The 18111-nt window shown below is 39.3% G+C and overlaps 1 protein-coding gene across 1 annotated transcript; it reads left to right on the plus strand.

The window, feature by feature from the left end:
• Positions 1–68: 68 nt before the first annotated feature.
• Positions 69–18082, plus strand: LOC111251126 (uncharacterized). The gene is made up of 12 exons (XM_022807431.2): positions 69–228; positions 1462–1546; positions 1839–1989; positions 2729–2816; positions 4717–4869; positions 5197–5322; positions 6009–6110; positions 6630–6747; positions 8954–9050; positions 13279–13372; positions 14766–14997; positions 17809–18082. The coding sequence occupies exons 2-12, from the start codon at positions 1462–1464 to the stop codon at positions 17916–17918; spliced, it is 1356 nt and encodes a 451-aa protein (XP_022663166.1). The 5' UTR covers positions 69–228; the 3' UTR covers positions 17919–18082.
• Positions 18083–18111: the final 29 nt, after the last annotated feature.

The raw sequence follows: 18111 nt of genomic DNA on the forward strand, positions 1-18111 counted from the left end.
AAGCCATTTCCTTTAACCGCTTGTCAAGGGAAGGTTTCTTTTTGTCATGGCATCCCTCCCCGTCTTTCTAATTTGTCTCAACTTCTCTATGGCGAAAAAGAAAATCAAGATCGCACTTGCTAGCTGCTCGTACGTGCGTTACAATCGCCACTATCGTAGACGCAGTTGGTGTGAAAACGGAGCTTCGCTCGCGTAGAGTTCGTCGTCATTTCTTTGGAACATCCATTCGTATGTACTAATATATGTTACAATACGACAACACCTACGAGTGCTACTAGCGTCACTGATATAGGCATATTTTGAAGAATTAAATTAGAATCTTGTTGACCGATTGGCAGCTGCATTAATATGTAAGACTACTTTTTACAATTTGTGAATGTAGGTGCTGAACGACGTGCTTGTCTCAGGCCACAGTAGCACATAGGCCGCTTATGACACGAATGATACAGATATACGAGGCGTGCACAGTGGATTATATCGATAAAACAGACTGAACCATATGAACAAATATTCCTTGTTGACTTCATGTCTTTCGGACATATTTAGGCTCACTAATTTATTGAACTCTTGAAGACCTCTCCTGGGTGGATTTTGTTGTTTCTCTTGGAATGAAGGACGGGATTTTAAATGGGCAAATATGATTCTTGTATAAGACAAATTAAGCGTTTGACACTGTTTAGTAACACTTACGACTAATGGCGAATCTGTTAGAAATATAAACGTGTTCGTGCATAAACGCAAAGCTTTCCGTAGGAATAAGGCTTGTTGTCTTGCTTATGTCCGATAATCAACTGATTGTTATTTTCGAATCAGTATCTCAAGGGCTCAGACAGAGGCTGTTTTTTTTTTGTTTCAATGCTATAGCAGTTCCTATGACAAGCTTATGTGAAATTAAACTCTATCACTGCTAAGGGGCTAAATCGGTATGAGAATGATCTTGAGACCCACACTGGCTAGTTTCTTTTGTGTCAATATATATATATATATAAACATCCGCATATGCTAAAATCATATGCGGATGTTTGTATAACTATTGAGAAGACTTATATCACACGAAGCTCGTTACAGTCGAAAGCGACGCTTCAAATCTGAGGTACACTCGTATCATCTGTTTAAGTTTCTTGGTGTCTTACGATTGCCGAATTCGACGCATTTACGCTTATATTTTTTTCTTATAAACGCCATGATGTGTGTGCACTCAAGCATACATCCACACTTAAGCTTAGAAAACCAGTTCTGTGCTCCAACGCTGTATAATTGTATTATTATATACGAAAGACTAGTAAAATTGAACGATCCATTAACAGAGACACAAAAATGCTCATCTGCGACACAAGTTTGTTTTTTTGCGCATTCATAAAAGTAAGTCTTGTAGCTCATTCTGTCAGCGACTGCTGGGTGGTTTAGCTTGCAAATGCAACGGAATGACTGCGTAAAATTGTCTTTTATCAATCATTTCAGATGGCAACTATGGGACTTCATCGCAAGCTGCCGATAGTCGTTCCCGCTATTTTTGCGCTCCTGTTTAGTGGCCTTAACCGACTGGGTGTGTAAAGACTCATATGCGTATCGTTTACACACGTAATAAAAATACGTGCATTTACGCTAATAGGCAATTTGGATTATTTTCTTCTCGTCTTTCATTTAGCGAAAACGGCTTCATGCAGAATTATCTCAAGAAGTACAATGTCTACAGGTTTATCGGAACCCTTTTTTTTCCGTAGGACTGACTGTCGTCGAACAGAACAGATAGTATTATTTTGTCATAGGGAACGCCGCTATTGTTTTGCAAATGTTTTCGAGTTAAGGCAAGCAGTAATTTTCTCAAAATTGTTCAGTATCAGGTGATCAGGAGCTACTAAGGTCAAGCTCACCGAAGACTTCGTTTTCTCTTGAAGAGCTAATGCTGCTTTCCGACGTTGCGGAGAAAGCTCAAAAGAAAGGTGCCAATGAAGAAGATCTAGCAAACGTCTCCAACTTTCAACATCGGTATAGCATGCGCGGATCATTTTTCCGCTTATACAGTGCTTTTTTATAACACAAAGCGGATAGCATTTAAAATGACTATTTTTAGCGATAGATTTTAACATACCACTTCACTTCTTTGATCAAAGAAGACACACTCGTCGATTTATATGGAAAGCTTTTTACCATATCTGGTCGACTCAATATTGGTCGTGCGACTATAAACTGAAGTGTGCAAAACGCGTATACACGATTACTAAACAGAAACATCACTGAACAACAAAAGCTTATTTGTTGCATAAAAGTGTGTAATTATTATTTGTTTCGTTTTTAACCGTGTGCAGTCGTTCTATTCATTTCTGACACATGTTCTGGCGAAATATGGAAAATCAACGATCGCTAAACGTAGATGTCGTCTTAGAAACGTTGTTTAGACCACTCATGACAAAGTCCGATGCGCATTAAGCTTCGTGTCAAGGTTACAAAAATATCACGGCCACCTGACGTGCTAAAAATGCCATGCTACCTGACTCCTCACCATCTGTGGAGAATTGTTTTTAAGTTAGGGCCAATGACGATGCAGATTCGTTTAACTTCAAATCGTCCGTTAGGATCTGCAAAATTTCGAATACATGGCGTCTGCAGGCACAGTCACACGCGTGAAGCCCTATAGCCTATAGAACATATAGAAGCCTATAGCTTCAAAGCGACTAAGCTTATGCTGTAACTGCCCTCTATTGTTATTTGTTATGGTTGGTCATAGGTTGAGACAAGTTATTCAGACTGCTCGAGTTGCCGCAGGCAGCGGACAGAGTACAGGATCAGACGTTCTTGATCAGACGATACGACAGGTTGGTCAGTCATCGATGCTAGGTAGACAAAGGTAGACTATTAAAGCCCAGTCAGAACTATAAGTGTTACAACCTTAATATTCTATTCAATATTAATATAGATGTATAGATATAGATATAGGTAATATAGATGTACCTGTGTACTCTGATATTACGTGATATGATAAACGTGATTCTTCGCATCATTTCAGTCTACCAAACTGATCAAAAGATTACAAACTGAAGTCGTGTAACGGAATTTTCCTCCACTCATCATGTACATGATGCTGTTACCCGTCTAAGTACTTGACTTTAAGTAAGATAAGAGGTCCAATAAACATTGCTTGGAAGAGGCACCCCTTAGTTCGTCTAAATGTCCGAGCCTTAACAAGACCTAGTAGTCCAGTAAAAAAAATATCCCTTACAAAAACGCGTCTCATCTTAGCCATTTGGTTATGACGCTTAGGAGCATAACGCACATCTGACCCTATCAGTTGATACCTTCGTACATGTTTGAATTAGATGTGGATGATTATACTACTAGCCATATGAAAAGGGAAAATCTTCAGGTGCAAAGTTTCTCAATGACGAGAACAAAAGGCATATCGATCGAAGCAATCTTCTTATTGGTCAAATTCTTAACTACAGTTAGTTGATTACCTTATATTTAATATGTAACACTACATGAAATAGACAGTCTGCTTAGAATCGGTATACGATACATCTCAGTACTATCCACTTGAGAAATAAGCTCGGGTTTATGATCAGCGCATCGTAAAATCGTACTTCGAGCGCACGGCTCAACAGGTGGTAAATGCTGGGCTATCGACCAATAGGGCCTAAAGCATAGCTGCCTAATAGTCCTTGTTTCAGCTAGACCTTCCCATTTTTTCTTTTATTGAAATGCCTGCCTCACTATTGCGGAATCAAATCAATTTTTCTGAAAGAAGTCGATATGACATTCAACAGTACCTTCACGGAGAAGGCCAACAGTAAAATAAAAGCGTTATAATACAGCCGTGATTTATTGTGAAAAAATTTACGTCACTAGGTTATATACGTCACGTTATAGGTAATAATATGATGGCAAGCATGCTAGAAAACTAGGAAACTTAGCATGCCCTAATCTAAGAAGGAGTCGCTCCTGGTGGAAAGGGCCAAGCAGCACCAAAAGAAGTCAAATTAGCGCACAAATACCGTATATCACCAAAGTAATCTCAAAGTTGCGTCGGTTACGTTAAAGGAAGTACAAAAGTGATTCAGTACAAGGAATGTTCCTTCCGTGAGGCATTCTCTTTGTACAAAGACGCTTTCGAGAGACTACCGTCCGTTGAGGATGTAACGGAAAACTTCGACTGAAAACGGCCGTATGCGATTATTCAAAGATTGCGTAAAGCGATTTTTCAAAAAATAGCTTAGTGGTAATTGAAAATGTCATAATGGTTACCGTAGGCCCAAGTGCATATAGATGGTTATAGACGACTCTTTTTAGTCCGACATCTGCAACCACTCCGTATTATCATACCTTTGACCAAAAAGTGGAGTAGAGTACAGAGCTTGGAAATAGGCCGTCCAATGTTATCAAGCATGTTTTGTTCGATGTTTTGGTAGATCCCGTTTGCTTCTGGATGTACGATAAAATCAGTAGAAATACTTCCAGCTTTTAAAAAACTTATTTCCTAGCTTTAAAAAATACTTCTTGGCTATTATAGGGTCATCTGTAGCGCAGATATATGAACGATGTTAACAGTCTGCTTGCTAATGTTGCCATCTTCAATTATGTTAGATATGATCACTACCTGTAATCTATCGCTTAAAATCTATTTCGTCTTAGGATTAGTAGTATATATATTATAGTATAACATATTAGGTTATAAATAAACTGCTGTTGCTACTTTTATATTACACGTTTTATGTGCAGGTTCGAGCAAGGATCAATGCGAGCGGCGGAACTGGGTCGGTATCGGACACATCCATTTTTGATGCTGCACTCAAGGCGATTGCGGGAAATGCCGGTTCGGGCAGTAAATCTTCTTTGGACAGCTCAGCCCTTGTAGACACGATCGTGAATCAGGTAGATGAACCTGAACTGACGCTTTTGTTAAGACGCAATCTGATAATATCTTTTTCTTCGTGTTCATAGATTCGTCTTCTCCTAATTTAAAAATACCTACTCTGCTAAAATAGAAATGGTTAATATTACGAATTAATCAATTTGTTTGCTTTGTCTTCGATCTAATGATCTACAACGTTTCACTTGTAGACAAAAGCAATATGTTAATAGATAAACACTCTTCATTAAGTAACCGTTAAGTAAATTTACACGACTAACTACTAGCCTAACTAGTAACTAGGTGTACATACGCAGAGTCCACAATGCGTTCCTAATCACGAATCCTAGCTAAGTCCAGATGCTCCAACAACACCTTCACCGGCCGACAATTCGTTTATCGGTGGGATTCTTCGCCAGCTATCTAACAACGATAATGGATCTGGACGGGCCATTTTCGACGCTGTGGTCAAACAGGTGGGATGTTTACGCTATTTTTGTTTCTTATTCCATTAAAATCAACGGGTATACAGTTTTGGTCTGAAACTAGTGATACGGTACGTTACGCCATAGTCCTTTTCGGACTTGCATGTGTTCCAAGGAGTATTAGAGGTACGTCTCTTAGATATATGGTGGTTAGAAAAAAATCGCTCTTTCTAATGGCTGATACAGACAAGGTCATCAATGTACTACAGCTTAGCGCTTAAATCTAACTAACATTTCTCTAAAAACTACTAGAACCGGGTGATTTTTCCCAAATTTTCGAAAGGGTAAACAGATTCATCTCTGAATTCATTAATGCACCAGAACTGCTCTCACTCGAAGTTTCGGTTTCTACGAGTGGACAGAACGAGCACAGTTGGTATTGGCGACGACGCGTATTTCAATTGTGTTAAGATTACGGTTTATGTCTTACTATCGGTTTTTGCGATGATCGAAGTTTCCTGCTGAAGTTCCTCAGCTTTTCTTGATCCTTTTACTGGTAAATAGTCTCCACAATATATTTTGTATAATAATCCATGAGATATAACACATGTATGAATAGGTTAGTCGAGGCATTGGTTGCTTAATCTATCATTGGTCAATTTCATTATGTACACTTACTGAGTACAAATCAATACACTGAAATAAAACGATCTGTTCGTTTCGGACTAAAACAACAGTTAGTATCAACTACTACGACAACTACTACGACTACAACTCCAAAACCAGAATTTCTCGAGGGACTTGTGCGTGCCTTTTTAGGACGTAGGACACCACAGGAGGTGAGTCATACGTTCTCATTCAACAAGATGTCTGAGACGATACGATCCTAGGCAAAAAGATATATAAGCAATTACCGATTGTGTGAGAGCGAATTATCTACAAGGCTGCTTCTGCTGAAATTTCGAAGGGCATCTGATTCAAGTTGACGCTTCTCGCCCAAAGCATGTCTTGCCATATGCACATTATGAGCAATATATTATATAACACTCGTGTGCTGGCTTCTTTTCCCAGTGTAGAATATACATGTTTATTATACATTGCCTATCTTGTACGTACTGAAACTAGCTATTCCATTGAGTCCTCCAATACCGGCTGTGCGAGCCGAGTGCTATTTAATACTATTGCTTATTGATAATGAGATGCGACGGTGCTCCGCATTTCACATACGTTCAAAAACAGGAATCTACGTGTCGTTTGCTTCGCTATTCTTGATATTTATTATTTAGTCATATTATTCAGATTATTTAGTCATGTGTAGAAGGCAGTGTCACGATTATAAAGACTGTGTGAATTTTCAGATTGAAGGGCGTGCTAATGGTGGCAGAACGCCCGCTAGCCCCTCGCCTTCAATGCCTGACCCGACAAATTTACTTGAGGGTTTCAAAAATGTTCTCCAGCAAATTCAGGGCAGACAAGGTAATGCGGACAGGGCCAAGAGGGCGGGAGGGGAGGGGAATAGAAAAAAAGTAGGCTCATAATCGAAATGGCAAAGGAAATAGATGTATGAGTAATTTATTATTTTTACAAAAAACGATAATGACCGTTATTATTGAATATATTCATCATTGGACAATCTCGATGCCCCAATGCTAACTCTTCTATCAGTCATTATTAACGCGTACCTGTGATCTGCGTGCCGCAATCAAACACGTATCAATCGAATCACACATCCCTCCAAATGTAACTGTTGTGTACGTATCCGTCTCAGTGATTCAGTACGGCCTTAATCCAAAGGCGTTGTTCTTTCATCCAACGAAGAGGTCATTCATCCAACGATTGCAGGTCTACTATGCCCCCTTGGTTAGTTCTTTTCAGAGTATCCAAATAAAGTGTGCAGAGTCACAGTTAATCGAACCAGCCCACACGGCTAAACTAATACCTAATGACAGTAGCATTGTGAGATTCGTTTGGCTTGCATCTTATTTTTGTCAACTTAGATACTTTAGATTAGAACGATTATTCTTTCAGTAATTCTTCTCGTTAACAGAGAAAAGCTTGCCCGTTTGCGGTATTGCTAAAGCAGTTCCAGTAATATCTATAACAGCTCTGATTATCTTTGACCTGACGGGAAAACGGTATGATGCAAACGGCTCGGTCTCAACATAGTCGTATACGTTAAGCAAGTCTTAACTATGCAGAAATGCTACGCAAAGGTGTGCCTAGTTTTCTCGCGCTTATTTAACAATCAGTATAAAAGATGATGCTTCGACGGGAGTTGTTCCAATACAATGCCGCCTAAAGTGTGGCTCAGTGTCGCCAATTCAACTAACATATTTAATCGGTTAGTGCCTGTCTAGTATCTATCGGCCTCCAGAACGTTTTGTAACTAATTAATGTATATATCTTCTTGGAAGGTCCTTCACTGAAGACACAGCAATGTGTTTACTATGTATGTCCTTGACGTAAGCTGCGAAAACTCGCAAGAGCTGAATCCCAACAAGACGCATTACTAGATTGAAAATACGCAAGCTATGCAGTGATGGGCAATGCTGACTTTATTTGGATAAGGCGATTTCGGCCTCGAAGACCAATATAATCGTCGGTATATTCGAGGTCTATGCTACTTGTGAAACCGTCACCCATATTAGATATTATGCTGAATTTCTAGTATTCTGAGTGGAAGATCCCGTATACGAGATTGCACAAATATAGAGGGTTTCTCGTCGGGTTCTTTTGTGGGCTTTACCCACACTATGGTTTTAAATTGATGGCTAATTCTGATCGTACGGAGGCTAAACTGCAAACGTTTCGAGAGCCTTATGCTAGATAGGCAGTTAGCAAATTCAAGCACGTTTGCCCATAGACGATAAACTGAACCATCTAGATTCTGCCCTGCGTTTTCCTCATCTGACGATTGGAAAAAAGTGCGGTGATCAGGACATGCCTTATTATAAAGAACTTTACAGCTTTCACAACCTCTTTCCTGACAAAAAAAGCCGTACCCAATGCACGCTCATATAGAAAATATTTTAATAGAAGCTTACATCAACTGCACGAGCGCATGCATTTCGTTCCCCTTTCAACCGAACTGTATATACAGAATTGTGTTATTCTGTATAGTGATACTAAACCCGTCATATTTTTCGTCACATGAGCGTCACCTGCAACATCACAATTGCGTTTCAAAATGCATGAATTAGCTATGTTCAGTTATATAAGTATATAGGACTATGCAAAGTACATTACAGATAGAATCGGCGCGCTATGCTCAGCTATTTCTCTCGTCGTTCCATCTACTTTGTACTCTCGGACAAACCATGCGAGTTCTTATTTGATCTTCATTGCTATTCTGAGGAACTAAGCGAAGTAAATGTCTTTTGAATTGCAGCTCTTTGTCGCTTCTTAAATAAAGGCACGTATCTCGTAGAAGAAAAAACTACCCGAAGTAAGCTTCGGTATACTCTTAAGCAGATGACGACGCTGTAAACATTTAATCATAGAACTAAACTTTATGAACTAGATCTCGCTAAGGTGCTTTGACCGGCTAATACTCTGACTGAGTTATAAAGAGATCCCTGGTCTAACACCCTGTTAGGCCAGAATATATACATTACACGGCTTAAATGAATAAACTCGCTAAGAAGATTTTGCATGATCATTATTTGCTGTCCTTAATTTTAAGGTGGAGACGAAAATGGCGGGCCGGGCGGCAGTCAAGGCTCAACGGGACCTCTGCTTCTAGAGACCTTCATTAACCAGCTCAAGCAGCTACAAAATAGGTATCAAATGGTTTCGTTATACTTCTACATTGACAAATACCTATTTAGATATACATCATAAACAGCGCCAGTTTGGATTCCCCTGTTCTTCTTTGCCTATCCTTTCCCTAGTAATAGCTTTATTTAAAGCATATCAATGGAGCTTTTCCTGCACAACGTCTAAATGCTTAACTCCCCGTGATGGTGTAGGTGTGCCCACTAAACTCATAGGCACGTGAACAGGTATAGATTTAAAATTGGGCGTAGTTCCGCTTCAAGCAAAAGGCCATCAATTTAATGCGATATAATAACTAATGTAAAAACCCAATTTCTTACCAGAACAATCAATCGTTTATTCAGTGTTTTCGTGCAATTCGTCTGTTTTCTCCCATTTCGAGCACTCGGTCATTGAATGCAAACTATGTAGTGTAAGTAGATATAGATGAATCAATATCTTATATTATTAAATGTATTTCCTAGTAGGTGCAAACCTTTTGCTGATTCGTCCAGCTATATTCACTCATACTGCCCAGGCTACTGCATAGATGAATGATGCCATGGTAAACAGTTGCTTGGCTAACACCGTAATCCTTTTTGAAAACATACACAGTTTTTTTTCATAGTATCTTTATATGAAAACATCTATTAGTTATCAAAGGGTAATACTTTCCTAACAGACACGGACTATTTGACGACAGTCTAACACCGCGGTTTAGAATGGCCATAGTAGCGACATTCCGAATGCTGTTTGCCCTCTTCCTGTAATTCTCCTATTACGGATGAGAATTTTCCCTGTAAATTCGCTGAGTTGACTGGAAAAACCGGCTAAAGGATCACACACGTTAGCTATTTCAGCCTTTGCTTATAATCTGTCCGTCTTAAGCTTTCGTCTCTGATTTTTTACGAAACACTAGAAAGTAGGATAAGCTCTTAGAGGTCCCTTATGACTAACAAAAATACTGTAAAAAGACTCCGTTGTCTCCTAATTTAGGTCGTGTTATTTATTCGGGTCATGGTCTATCCATGAAACCTAGGTACTAAAGGTAAGCACCATTGCCCCCAAGTGTCCTTTATAATACAGTGCAGCCATCGCCTTTAGCTATTATAATACATATCAATGATGAAATGAAGTCACTTTCTAACAACGGTGACTTCCGTTACCCTGAAGACATTTATTGTAGACAGAACATATTGATTATACTAAGTGAATTCTGAATCACTGTATACGTATATTGAACTAAAGCTACCCACATGGGCTGTAACCTCATGCCAGGACTATCTATATAGTCCCGGTGCAATTTTTTATTTCCACTGAGTAATACGAGGGCTGAAAATTTAGTACACGAAACTATTCGAAACGCGTTATCTCAAACTATAACTAATGGGCACACGTATATTTTTCGCATGTGATGATACGATGTACAGTCTTACGTTATAGCGCATGACGTATAGGTATACTTATTAAGCTAAAAGGCATGAGAAGTTCGGAACTGGGCATAGACATCTTTTCTTAGGTGTGGGGAGCAGCCGTCTGAAACAATGTTTATGCGTGCAACACAGACAGACGAAAACATTTTGTCCTCGGGATTTGAAACTAGCAAATTCTTTGCGCTGTAGTATTCCAAACATGCCAGCATAAATTACATACTGACACACACGTTACAGTGTATAAGCAATGTTATATATATATATATATATATTGTAGAGTGATAACGCATAAGAATGCAATGTAGTCGTAACCCCAAATTTTTTTTTATTGAGGTACCGATAAGACATCGAGATGGTACGCGTTTTATGGCGTTTAGTTTATGGATTGGATTTATTTGTCATCGGAGCTCATCGGCCGTATCTAGTTGCATTGTCATTGCAGAAGCAGAACGACAAGATAGGGTAATTTATACCTAATAATTTGATTCGTCTCTTCCAATAGTAAGCTAGTATAAAGAGAGAAGTAGTAGTCAGTGCGTTACGCTGCATTTCGTTATTTTGTAGATGTTGAAGTGCGCTGTGACGTTCTCCAGAAACGTTAACCTTTCTCAATAAACATGATCGTTCCCACCGACAGTCGCTTTTGTGTTGTTGTATTGACGATAAAGACAAGCCGAAGAAACATAGTACATTCGTAAAGTATTTTATCTATTCGATTACCCGCAGCTCTTACATCCTTGTCCAGTAACACCGTTCCTTTCGCTTATATTGTTAACTGCAATAATGAGCCGGCCTTCATTGTCGCCAAACGCAGGAAGTTACGCCACGGTTCTTCGAAAAAAACCCACTCGAGGCAGTGTTTGGTGTTGTACAGCGTACGACGCTCCTTTTGACATTCTGCTTTTTGCTACCTGCGCCTCAACTGTGATGTTGTCTGCGGCGCGGATGGAGGCCATGACATGACTTGTTGCGATACGAAGTTAGTCTTTATTGATCATCGTGGCGGGTTTCGCCCTTAGGCGTATGGGACTTTTCATATGATGCAAAAGCAAGACTACACTTTTCTTCGAGATAAATGCATGGCTTCTATTTAGTGTATTGCCCTCCTTCATGGGGCTTTGCTGCGTGCACCGAACTGTCTTGATGCCCTTTGAGGTGTGAGCGAAGAAGCTTGACCTGAGCGAAGTTCAGTGGGTACACGAAGCGGAATGTTTCTCTTTAACTGTCATGGGCTTGCTTACATGTGCTCTCACAAGTATATTTTGCTCTTAAATTGTTTTTCTCCATTATTTCATAGGCTGGCTCTTTGACTACTGTGAAGATGGCTTCGTCTGCTTTTCTACGTCAAGCGACAAAAATTCGTCTATGGTGCTTTTCTGCGACAAAAAGGCAATAGCGCCACCACAAATAACCAGTCATCCCTCAAAAAGTACAATGGAAAGTAGCAGCATGTACGACGATATTATTCAGATAATTGCCAAAATATGCCAAAACGACCAAAAAAGAAGAACGGATCCATCGCGAAACAAACATTTTCATAAATGCAAAATCAGTAGATGCAGACGACATTGTCTTCACCTTGGTTCGACGGCAGGCGACGTAGAGCTCACTGCTACTCGTAAATAACGTTGTCATTAAGTGGGCTATCCTTTAATTAGCAAAACACTCTAAAGTTGCTGAAAACTATGCTGGCCGTCGCAACGATTGAGAATTTACGTGGGCTCCTACTAGGGACGACGCCGTCCCTCTTTGATATAAATATTGTACATTGTATGTCATATGGGCTGCTGTTTGTGTGAAAACACTTGCCGGTAAATCACGAAAGATTTACTAAAAATTGGGTCGTCTGCTTGTTCTTTACGGAGAGACGTGATTACGACGATCGAGGGCAAAGTAACTGCGGCCAACCAAGCAAATCACGCTATAGTCGATAGCATTGTCGCATATAAACGCGTTGGCTCGCTCTTAAATGGTCCTGTATACATTCATGTTGTATTATGCGCGTGTTCTGCTATGCATATACATATGATGCCAAGAGCAATTAAAAAAAAATAATGATCGGGATGTGCAATAGTTACAATTAACCTTAAAAAGAAAACGCAGAAAGCTCACGCCGCGCTAATTTGAAAAATTCGGCCTATCTGAATGACTTGATATGTTATGAGATAGTGATTGAAACAGCTATTTAACTGAGAACATTTTAGCTATCGCAGGTACAAAATCATTTTAGAAAAATTGAAGTAGCGTCACAAAACAATTAGCGCAGGTAACTAAACTGTTGTGCAATAGAAAGCAGGAAATAAACAGGAGAAACCATGCCTTACAAAAGGACAGGCAACACTTTTCGGGGGGACGTTGGTCTGGATAAGAAATAATAGCTATTAAAGACTTGGGAACATGACATTTAGGAAATTATAATTTCGAGGGAACACAAAGGCTCAGTAACACTTGTGAACCATAGAGCTTTAACACCGGTTGTTCAGGAATTTTAGTTGGTAGTTTGATGTTCTGTATGGTATCGTTAATATCGTTTTTTGAAGTTGGTCGGGATAATTTGTGAGACTTGTGCCTTCGGGAGCAGGGATGGCGACGATGTTCTTATTTTACTAGGTACACTTTTATTGTAAGAAAATATTCAACCATAAATCATAAGTTCGGTATCTTTCTACTTGCGCATTTAGTAGTCATTATTATTCATGTATTTCTTCAATCTATCCAACGGCGGGGGAAGAGTCAACAAGTATCCGAGTGGAAACTTATAACAACTTCACCGTGAGGAATGATTAACACTGCATTTAACAGTATCATCATTTTTCTTCAGAGGCGCATCCTCTCCCGATCCAGGTAACATTGCGGGTAGCCCCTTCGGTGAATCGACGCCGGACCTTACATTCCTTCAAAACCTAGCAAAACAGGTAATCCTTAAATTTGTAGATATTTCAATCAGCTTTATGAATCTATAGTTAGTAAATGAGCATGTGTGGTTTCAATCAATTTGAATATCACGCAATTAATCAGAAGACTCTGAGGCGGTGATTTCTAAATTAACTAGGGAGGTAGAGTGTTCGATTTTAACTTATTCAGATATCGAAAATATTACTCGCTATACATTTCAAATAATGTAATGATATAAGTAATTTTATTCCTGAGTTCTAGTTAGTCATGGTCACTGCAGAATTGCCCAGTAAAGAAAGGTATAGTGTACAGATTATCTTAGCAGGTGTGCCTTTGCCAGGTCACAACTCAATTATCCGACCATACTTTCACAAGTATCCACTAGATGAGCCTTGGCAAACACCCTACTGTGAGCTATACTTTTCAGCGATATATACAGAGAATTCCTCAGAAATACTTTAATTTCTTTCAAACTATGTATTACATAGACAGGTACTTTAATGACAGCTCGAAGTCTAAGGTGAGACTTAATTATTTAAAGTGGACCCTTTGTTGCAGTAAGAGTTTAATATAGGAACTCAATCTTTATTATCAGATTTGTCAAGAGCCAAAATAAATAATTTTTTTATTGGACTCTACGAATCTAAGTTATCTGCCTTACGTAGTTTTAGCTAGTACGAGTCTTCACATACACGTTTATAGTTGACGAAGATTTTACGAATGAACAGCTCGAGTAAACGAAACGCTTCCATAGTTTTATCTTGTATGTTAACTTACAGGAACTTAGACCTAATCTACGGTACATTGTCAGTGACCTGATACTTAATCAATTCGCTTTTGAAAAATTAAATTTTTAAGTACAGAAGCATAAACGGTGTCGAACTAACGATACATGCTTACTCCGTTGCGTCCATTGTATCGTGGATAGAAAGCGATGCGATGTTGTGAACTTAAAACTGGCTATAGTAAAATACGTTTATGAGCAGGAATGGCTAACGATCAGGGGTGTTGGGTTTTTCTGGCCTACCAATCACCTTGAATTCTTGTTTTCTGACTATCCCTTGGCTTAGAGCTTTTGCAATTTCTCTCGACTTGTACTCTTTATGTGCGCTAGTCTAACAATCGTCAAGTGATTATTATTTGTTATAAGCCAACTCTATGGATGCTTATAAAGCACCGTACCGAATAGCCTTGAATATAGCCGATTCGGCCTTTTAAAACCATATGACTAGTCGCTTGTATAGCCATATGACTAGTCGTGTAGTGGAAACTTGTTTTTTCGTAGCGCACATGTAATTTCTAATAGTTGGCTCATTATTATAACAATATGGTACCGCTTAGGAAGCTTTACGTAGCTTTAAGTTTCTATCTGCCATTGTTTCCCTTTACTTTTATTTTCTCTTGACCTTTCAGTTTCAGTCTAGGTTGAAACCCGGAAAAGTGCGCGGACATTCGGTGGACTCTGCAACTCCTGCACCGGCAGACGCACCTATTGGGTTAGAAGGTTTTGAGGGTTTTATTCCCGAGGGTAGAAAATCGGGTGATGTTGACGACGCATCACAGCAGCCAACATCACCGGTGTCGCAACCTTCAAGCGCGGGATCGCAGAAATCTCTTTCCAGCGTTGACCCAAATCAGCTTCTTGGTAAGCTAAGTTGATGGCATAGTTGTACTTTTACATCTGCTCAAAACGAAAAAATTTGGCTAAATGGGACCTCCATAGATAGAAGATATTTCGGGGGAACTCATCAAGCTTGGCGGGGAGGCTGCACATCTTGTGGTTATATTCACAGCTTGACCATAGGCATGGATCTCTTTGTTACAGTATAAAATGTATTGGGAGTTCTAATCATAGCACAAAATAAAATTCGGGCAATATCGAGTTCATTATGTGATAATCAATCGGGAAGTTTTATTTGAATGCTGGCTGTAGCTGAGGTTCTTTATGGGAACATAGCTGAAGCTGTTCTTAATTATTAACATATATATATGCTAAATTTTACGAATAGGAGCTATGCGAACCAAGATGTTCGTTCTGTTAGCGGCAGTCCTCGACGGGCAATATATGCGATGCTGCAGAAATAGAAATTCGATTAACAAAGGACCGAGGCTTGGCCTGACAGTACTGATGAAATTATGCAGAGAAAATCGCAATGTCCTCTTTCCAAACATACGCTGCCGGACATGACATTATTTCATTTACAAGATTTTAAATAAGACGACAACATCAACAAAGCCTAAAAAGCGCAGGTTTAATATTAGATTTCAAACAAAACTATCCATATCGTGGTAGAATTACAAATAAATTGGACTAGTTTTGTCTACAAACAAGCCCTCCATATGGCGTAGTGTATAATCTGTTTGAGGTGGTCCAGGTGCGAGGACACACCGGTCGTATTAGTGGTAGTGAACGTAAAATTCGAAACATTTACATATAAAAAAAACTCGCTGCTGCCACTAAATCGGTAAAATAAAATTACAGCCTTCTGCGGGTGTTATAAAGAAATATCGAATCGGCAAAGTATATGGAGTCGTTTTCATAAAAAAAATTTGCTTGCCTATTAAAATTAAGAAAAAAAACCCAGCTCAAAAAACAACGCGCTATGACTAACTAGATTTTAAAATTTTTTTTTTTACATTAAATTGTAAGGATCGCCTGTCCTTGCCTTTGACAGAACCGAGTAGAAGTATTGTGAAAAAGAACTGCGGCGAGGGCCTTTTACGTTGCCGGAGTTGTACGCTGAATGTCACAATACCACTCGTGCTAACGCAAACGGTGGCCTCGCTGTCTGCTACAGTCCAGAAACAATGACTCTTTCTGCAGGGAAGCAACGATTGTCGCAGGACATGCTTACCTAATCATCGACCAACTAAAACAAACCTGAGCAATTGAAATGTAAAATATTTTTGATGAGTGTCATTTTACTGTCGCTGACCTGAAAATATTGACCTTATAGGTCGTATAGGATTTTTAGTCAAGCATGTTCACCACATACATCTTCAGGAACGATCTGCTAAGTATAAATTTAGATTGAAATGGCATATTTCCGTCGGGATGAAAATTACAACGTATGCTCATAAAGGCTCAGCACTTCGGGAACGGAAAGTTAGAGCTTAATGAGTACTAAAAAGCAACCACTAATATATTTTTATATAGAGAGCTCTGAAATAAATTTTCATTACAGATTTCTAGCGATCATATTAAAAATGTGAGCCCATCCTGGCCGATCTTTACTACCTGGCATAAATGGTCTCAGAACGTTTTCCGACAGATCACATTTTCCTTTAAGCACCTCAACCATATCGTAGGCCATTCGTTATAATGGTAACAAATTTTTATAAATGTTGCGCCAAGCGTGAGAAACTGAAGACCGAAGAGAAACAAATCTAAATTTCTAGGAACTTTCGAAATCCTTCATATGTTTGGCTCCAATACGAGAGGCCATTAAGACCTAGTTGTCGAGTCAAAACAAGAAATTTGTAAGATCTATTTCTAGATATCCGGAGTAACCTCAAGCGAAATGATCCAGATTCAAATGCTTTACTACCACTGATGCTGACTATCTGAGGGTTTTTCGGTGGATCACGGCTTTGCATCACCATTTTATAGCGGCTGAGGTGTTTGTTGTCAGTTTCACTCCGCCGAATCCGAAAACATGCCAGTTAGAAGAAATCTATAATTGACACATAAAAGAGGCGATCTTGTCTGTGCGTTTTTGGATGGTATTGTTTAACACCTGCGTAGATTAGAGGAGAACTCTACAGATGTAGAGAGAATGCATAATGGTTGTAGTTATCTCCAAGGAAAAAAGAGGCATAAATCATTTAATATCGTCGAATAGAATTACGAAGCAGGGCTGTGTGTGTAAGCCTTCGCCAAGCATGCTCCTACGGCGCCGATGATATTCGACCGCCGGGCAAATAGCACAGGTTTGCGTCGGTAAATCAACGAAGACAACTCCACAAAATATTCATGGACAAAATCGAAAGAGCCTAACCTGGTTCAAATAATCTAAGCGAACCTAATCACCCGATACGGATAATTGAACACTCTAAACCAAAGCTACTTACCGTATCTCATTGGTCATTGTCAACACTTGTACATCTGCCGAAAGCATCAGCATATCACATCTATATAAATGGACACAGGTTAAGTAACGTAAGAACTAATCTTCTGTCATCTTCACGACGTCAGCAATGACTAACGACTATCTGTAGTACGAGCCAGATGGGATTCTGACTAATTTTCGGAATGCATACAAATTAACGCTATTATATTACGCTTTCAGTTCGATGATTATCAGCTGACTGCTGACCGGTCGTGTATGTCATCATTACATACAACGCTATACATCATATACAACCAACAACATTAAGATGTATTAGGCGCCAATCAATTTTGGCCCCCGCAGTAAAATCTTGATCTATTACATACATATATATATATGTCTTTCAGGTGGCTTTCTCCGCCAGTTAGGTGACAGTACTCAACAGGCCGGCGGAGGGCAAAGTGTACTGCATTTCCTGACAGGTTTGAGTGATAAACTCCGCAATACTGGTCGCTGACTATAAATGCAGTTTTAAACTCAAGTTGCCACTTCCTGATTTAGGGGTCTGATTATTATTCACTCGATAACAAAAAAAAAACCCAAAAGCGAGAGTACATTGTAAGTAGTGGACTCAAACAATGAGGGAATTAAATAAATACCTTGCTATACTGTTCAGTTTCACATATTTCTGATACCTGGCTAGAGTAGCC

This window comes from Varroa destructor, unplaced genomic scaffold, assembly GCF_002443255.2.
Source record: "Varroa destructor unplaced genomic scaffold, Vdes_3.0 BEIS01000005.1, whole genome shotgun sequence".
In the NCBI taxonomy this organism is placed as follows: Eukaryota; Metazoa; Arthropoda; class Arachnida; order Mesostigmata; family Varroidae; genus Varroa; species Varroa destructor.

What these genes read in the sequence shown, in the direction of transcription:
- LOC111251126 (XM_022807431.2), top strand. Translation starts at nt 1,462, where the DNA reads ATGGCAACTATGGGACTTCATCGCAAGCTGCCGATAGTCGTTCCCGCT. An exon ending in CTCAAGCAGCTACAAAATAG is followed by an intron (nt 9,051 to 13,278) that starts GTATCAAATGGT and finishes ATTTTTCTTCAG; the next exon opens with AGGCGCATCCTCTCCCGATC. An exon ending in TGACCCAAATCAGCTTCTTG is followed by an intron (nt 14,998 to 17,808) that starts GTAAGCTAAGTT and finishes TATGTCTTTCAG; the next exon opens with GTGGCTTTCTCCGCCAGTTA.